The 6880-nt window shown below is 34.6% G+C and overlaps 1 protein-coding gene across 1 annotated transcript; it reads left to right on the forward strand.

Moving 5' to 3' along the window:
- The first annotated feature begins 290 nt into the window (after positions 1 to 290).
- On the forward strand, positions 291 to 2682 carry LOC133695870 (probable protein phosphatase 2C 13). Its single transcript, XM_062117836.1, has 2 exons — positions 291 to 748; positions 1481 to 2682. Exons 1-2 carry the CDS (start codon positions 587 to 589, stop codon positions 2462 to 2464), a joined length of 1146 nt encoding a protein of 381 aa, XP_061973820.1. The 5' UTR covers positions 291 to 586; the 3' UTR covers positions 2465 to 2682.
- Positions 2683 to 6880: the final 4198 nt, after the last annotated feature.

Below are 6880 nucleotides of genomic sequence, written 5' to 3' on the forward strand. Positions count from 1 at the left end.
CATGAACGGAAATGAAAGCCAGAAATTTTTTTTTGTTAAAAACCAGATGCTTCAAGAGGAAGAAAGAGCTTGCATCATAGCAAACCCTTTTCTTTACAAAGTGGGAAATAAAACGTCACCGTCTAATTAACTATGAAGGAAGGAATCCATCTAATTCTTAGTTTAAACTTTATCCAACGCGTGACCTCACAATTAAAAAAAAAAAAAAAAACCCCAAAGTCCAAAATCCAAATTACAAAAGGATAAATCCGTCTAGTTATTCACACAAGGGGTTCACGTTTGAAAGTGTGTGTGGATCTAGTTTCGTGGCCGTCTCAGTCTCTTCAAAATCTTAACGCCCACGCGTCGGTCACCCACTTCACGAACCCCAAATAAATAAATTCAAGGAGAACTCAAATCAGAACCTGCTTCGATATAGGAACCCTAATCTCACCCAAAAAACAAGACACGCACCATAAAAAGCAATTCTCTGATTCTAGAATCCGAATCGATTAAAAATCAAAACCAAAAATTTCGTTTCTTTCGAAGAGCTGAAAAGAAAGAAGGTGAATTTGTGTTAAAAAAAAACGACTTCGTGATTGAGATTATGATAGTGAGTAGTCGAAAAACGGTGACCGAAACAGCAGACATGATGTGTAATGTTATTGATGTGCAATATCAACTCTGCCTGGCTAAAGATCAGCAGAACATGACTCCTTCCACTCCTGTTTTTGATTCGATTTCCACAGAAATCTCGCGTTTTGAGTCGGTACGTGCTTTCTTTTTCTTTACGGGGTTCCTTATTTTTCAAGACTTATTATCGGTTTCTTGACTTTTTTTGAAGTTTTTTTTTAATGTATTAAATAGTAGCTTGTATTACCCTTTCAAGGAAGAAACTGATCAGGTTGCTTTTCTTTTTTGGATTTCTCAAGATAATTGGACTGCTAAGCTTCATTGATTTTGGGTGTTCTGGTGGCGATTTGATCCCGAACTGAGTTTTTCTTTGATTTCTTTTTCTTTCTTTTTTTGTGTTCAGAGGGGAATTTGGTCCTAAATGCTGTCGTGAGGCTATTAATGTTTAGGATTACAAGTTAGATACATGCCCTTTACTTTATGGTTAGGGGTAATAGGATTAGAGCTGTTTTGTATATTTTTGAGGGTGTTCAACCATAAATTATGGGTTTCCCCCCTTGATTTATAAGATGTATGAATTAACGTTCATGAAGTCAAAGGTTTGCATAATTTAATAGACGGGTCTGAATGAAAACAGTAGTAGGGAGTTAGAAGTTGCCTTCAACTGGATAGGTTACTGATAGAGTTGGTGAAATCTGTGCAACCTATATTTGTTAGTGTGTAATTTTGGGTTTATTATCATTTTTTTCCACATGCTTTCTTGTCTGTAGTGCAGTTTATCTCTTCAAAATGTTGTGGTGTTGTGTTTCTTGCTTTAAGTACTGATATCTCCAAACTTGTACTTACCTCTTTCTCTCTTGCATTGTAGGTTGTGAGCTGCACAGAGACCCTTAATGAAACTGTTGTTGAGTCTTCTGCTGCCAAGCCTTTTCCATGCATCCGTTCTGGTAGCTATGCTGATATTGGAACAAGGCTGTCTATGGATGATGAACACATTAGGATTGATGATCTATCTGCCCTCCTGAGTTATTTCAAGTGTCCAAGTTCTTTTTATGCAGTTTTTGATGGTCATGGAGGGCCTGATGCAGCTGCTTATGTCAAGAGGAATGCAATGAGATTGTTTTTTGAAGATTTTGACTTGCCACAAATATCAGATATTGATGATATCTTCCTAAAAGAACTGATTAATTCCCATAGAAAAGCATTTTTGCTGGCTGACCGTGCATTGGCTGATGAAAGCATTGACAGTTCATGTGGAACGACAGCATTGACTGCCCTAGTTCTTGGAAGGCATTTAGTGGTTGCAAATGCTGGTGACTGCCGAGCAGTTCTATGTAGGAAAGGAGTAGCTGTTGATGCGTCTCAAGATCACAAGCCTTCTTATTTGCCAGAACGTAGGCGGGTTGAGGAGTTGGGTGGTTATATCGAAGATGAATATGTTAATGGTTATCTTTCTGTTACAAGAGCCCTTGGAGACTGGGATTTTAAGCTTCCACTTGGCTCCACATCACCTCTCATTGCTGAGCCGGATGTTCAACAGTTTATGTTATCAGAGGATGATGAATTTATGATCATTGGTTGTGATGGTATCTGGGATGTTATGTCAAGCCAGCATGCTGTAAGCCTTGTCCGTCGTGGGCTTAGGCGGCATAATGACCCAGAACTCAGTGCCAGAGAACTAGTCATGGAAGCATCACGCCTCCATTCAGCTGATAATCTCACTGCTGTTGTTGCCTGCTTCTCGTCACCTAATCCTGTTGAGTCATGCCCACCTCAGAGACGAAGGTTGAGGTGCTTCTGCCTCTCTGAGGAGGCTCGGAACAAGCTGAAGACCTTGTTTGAAGGCAATTGATTGTGCATTCAAATTATTTCACATTATTTACTGATATTTGATATGGTAAAGAGTTTTTATCTGTTTGTGGCTGTTTCAGATGGTTTAGAAAAAATAGCCATCAGTTTTGTAGGGTAGAGGAGAATGCGGGATTAGGGTAATACATCAAGTAAGATGTGAGTCTCTGGTGTAATGCAGCCAGTAGTTTTTATCTGTTTCTTGTTTTGTTCTCGCTTTTACACATCGTCTCTGTTTTGCGACCTGTCCGTAGGGATTATGAAACGAGAATTCAACTCGTGTAATGTACCTCTTGATTGTAATTCTGGTTACAATTCTAATTCTTGAGAATGTGAAGCAATATTCTAGAAAAAAGAGTTATATTTTAGAACTGTAGGAACCGTGAAGGATTTCTTGGGGCTGGGGTTCTGAGTTTGTTTTTCAGATATCGTTAGTTTAAATGTTACAAATTTTAAAATTGAGATGTTCATAAGCTCCCCGACACAAACACTTACAGTTCTTATTAAAAAAAAAACAAAAAGGTAATGTTAGGGTTTCCAAGGCCACTGTTTTCTAGAGTTTCAATAAACAAAATCCAAATGCATAAAAATTCAAATGGACATAGGAATGTTGGAGGTCATATTCCATACCCCACATATCTTATGAATCTAAAACCTGGTACAGATTTCTAGTTGTTTTTAAAATTAATCCGGGATAATTTGGTGAATCAACTTTAATTTGGTGTAATGTACCTCTTGATTGTAATTCTATTTTAGAACTGTAGGAACCGTGAAGGATTTCTTTTCACACTAACCAGGAGAGTGGTCTTGGCTCGAATGGTGGCCTAAGCTCGTCACCATCCACCACCAAGTGGACAAAAAGGTAAGGCAACTACGAGGGATGTAGCTTAATTAATATTTTGAGTTTGTTTTTTTAGATGTTATTAGTTTAAATATTATAAATTTCAAAGTTGAAATGTGCTTAAGCTAATCTAGATATTTATAATTATAAAAAAATTAATACAAAAAGATAATACTAGGGTTTACGAAACCACTTTTTTCTAGAGTTTCAATAAACAAAATCCAAATGCATAAAAATTCAAATGGACATAGGAATGGTGGAGACTATATTCCATACCCCACATATCTTACGCTACTTGTCATCCATCATTTTGATAATTTGTAAATTTAAAACCTGGTCCAGATTTCTAGTTGTTATGAAAATTAACCCGGAATAATTTGGTGATCAACTCTAATTTTTTTTATTAACTCCAAGAATATATTTTTTTAACTATTATCCAAATAATTATTTTAGAAAAGATTTGAATCAATTTGCTGATCCACGGTTAACTCCCAGAACCAACCTCGCCGTTAGACCTTTTGATTTTTTATAATCCTAGCCCACCTAAACAAAAAGCTCATTTTTTTTACATGAAAAACAAGAGGCATATATATCAATCATGCAAACCGTTGAATGCACACCATCTCTCCCATTAGTTAATACTGTAATTATAAATTTTGGAAGGAATCAAGATCGGATTTTTTTTGAAAAATAATATAATTTGGTGAAAGTTTCGGTATAAATATCACCGATTATAAAATTATTTAGAAAATAACATAGCTTCAATACAACCATAATTCTAAATATTGATTTTATAACCACTGTCATAAAAAATAACGGTTGTTTACATTTAAATCAAATGTGTATGTCTTATACAGATTAATTAACATCTATATAAATCAACATAAAAAACTATGAAGATTGAATGTTAAGAAATAAAATAAAAAATAAGTTAATGTGCCATATGGGAAAAAAGAAGAGAAAAAAATAATAGAATACCGAAGATATATTAGGGCTTTGTTTTCTACACACCTGGTATCAATAGAAAGATATTGACTGAACAATTCTAACCATAACATGAAAGACCAACAAACGAAGTTGTAATGAGTTAGTGATTTTGTTTAAGGTTAATTTTGGATTAAGGTACTTTAAGGTTTTAATTTACGTCAAACAAAACCATTAATCAATTATGATCTTGTTTGATGTTCTTTCATGGTGTGGTTAGAATCGTCTCATCGAGATCTTTTTAACGATATTAGGTGTGTAAAAAACAGAGTCTCGATGTGTTCCGAGTAATCTATTATTTCTTTCCTTTCTTTTTCTTCCTTCATTTTTTTTTCATACCATACCAACTTATCTCCGCTCTTATTTCTTGATCATTAGATCTTGATTCTCATATTTTGATTATTAAATATTCATAAAATTTTATATTGACTTTTATACATGTTAATTAATTTTAATTTTGTTTTCTTGAGTAAACAATCATTGTTCTCAATAGCAATTGTTACAAAACTAATATTTAGAATCATGATCGTGTTGAAATTATGTTATTTTCTAAATATTTTTCTAACCCGCTTCATTTTCTAAATACTTTTGACAAATTATGTTAAGATGATAAAATACCCATAAAAAATCAAATTGAACTTCCCATTTTCTATGGATGGGAAATAAGTACTCTGACTTTATGTATTAGTCGTCCATCTACTAACCTGCTCCTCGTATTTAATGTTAAAACAAGGATAGACTAGACTCAGCTTAAGATGAATTAGAACCTTGAATAAAATTATAAATAAAGAATTTAAAAATATTTTTAAAATATTTTTTTTTATGTAAATAGCAAGTAGAATCTCGAGTAATCTTCATTTTATATATGAGACCTTAACATTTTATTAAACGAGGATAATTTTTATTTTATAAAACATAAATAACAGGTATATTGTGTATTGTTAGAATCTTTTTATTAAGTTGAGGAATTGTACTCTTATTCGAGTTGCATATATGCCCCACCTCAAAGAATAGAATAACCAATGACTCTCATTACATTAAGAACCATGGCAGCAAAGGAAACAAGAAGTTGATTTCTCACCCTTGAAAAAAATATAAAGAAAGAAAGAACTTCCACTCAATCTCCTGTGCTTACCTCATTAGCTATAAGGTCAGGTGGGCTTGTAGGTTTTAATCTGTAAGGTATTATTTGTTTCAAATTTAAAAGATTGCAAGAAACTTGCGATTACATTTAAGAAATTCTTGTACATGTGTAAATTGTCCATGTTAAACTTAAATTGGAGATAAATTTAGTAATAGTACTGTGAGATAATATTCCAAAAATGTTATTTAAGTTTGTGGATCGAGTTTTTCAATAATTTCTGTCTTAATTGAACTTCAAAAATTTTATAAAATTCTCAACAAATGATGCCTCTTTAAAGTGATGTTTTCCATTAACAATATGTGAAGCGTTGAGGCAGAAAGCTCAATTGAAAATATCAGTCCTTTGAAACAAAAGAATTCCATTGAGATTCAAGTTATAGTTTAGGGACTAATTTGAATTTTGTCTAAGAGATTGTAGCCTCCTCTGAGTTGTCAAAAAGACGATGTCCCAAGTAGACCAAAAATAAAAACAACACACACAAAAAAAAAAAAAGAAAAAAAAAAGAGGTTTTGTTCGATTTAACAGATTCTACCAGACCATCATAAGGCGATTGATGATGCTGAAGGGTTAGTCAAGATAATTGCAGAGAAAGAGACAGACAAAATATTGGGAGTCCATATCATGGCTCCGAATGCTGGAGAGCTCATTCATGAGGCAGTGCTGGCTCTTGCTTATGATGCTACTAGCGAGGACATATCACGTGTATGCCACGCACATCCAACAATGAGTGAGGCATTGAAGGAAGCTGCCATGGCTACTCATGACAAGCCCATTCACATCTAAAGGGATCGATTATTACCTTCTTCTTTTCATTTTTGCTGAAGGACTTTTCAAATTCCTTTGTAAAAACTGCCCTCTGCTTTGTTCACCCTTTATTGGAGCAGATGGAACGTTTGAATAGGAATTTGCCATTCATTTCCTTATATCTATATGAGAATAACTAAACACGTCCAACATTCATGATGAGATGAGTACATGTATTTTTAGTCAATGGTCTTAATTAATTGTCCGGGTATGTTTGTGCAGCTGGGATTTATTCTAGGTTCCACTGGACTTTCACTTGTGATCTACAGAATTGTCAGTGGAGATGGTTGTTGGGATCCCATCCTAATTGCTGAATTCTGAATTCAGTTTCCAGCCTATTTGTGGCATGGATGCATTATAGTCGTGGAGCTGTTGGCTTTTTGCTACTGTTAGTTTTGGTTACCAGTGATATGTGAAATGTAGCAGGCTTGTATCTTCGGCCTAGTCACAGGTGCAGGTCATCAATAACCTTTGCAAAAAAATCGAAGAATTAACCATTCGATTTGCGCGTTCCATTTGTCTCACCTGACGCGCAAACGTCAGAATGTTCTGTTCCTTTTCCTTCCTCTAGAGATGTATTATGTGTATGGCGGGGGGTTGCAGTATGCAGTGACCTACATCAACCAAGGATACAGCCAAGCACTTCC

The sequence above is a fragment of the Populus nigra genome, chromosome 6 (assembly GCF_951802175.1).
Source record: "Populus nigra chromosome 6, ddPopNigr1.1, whole genome shotgun sequence".
NCBI lineage: Eukaryota > Viridiplantae > Streptophyta > Magnoliopsida > Malpighiales > Salicaceae > Populus > Populus nigra.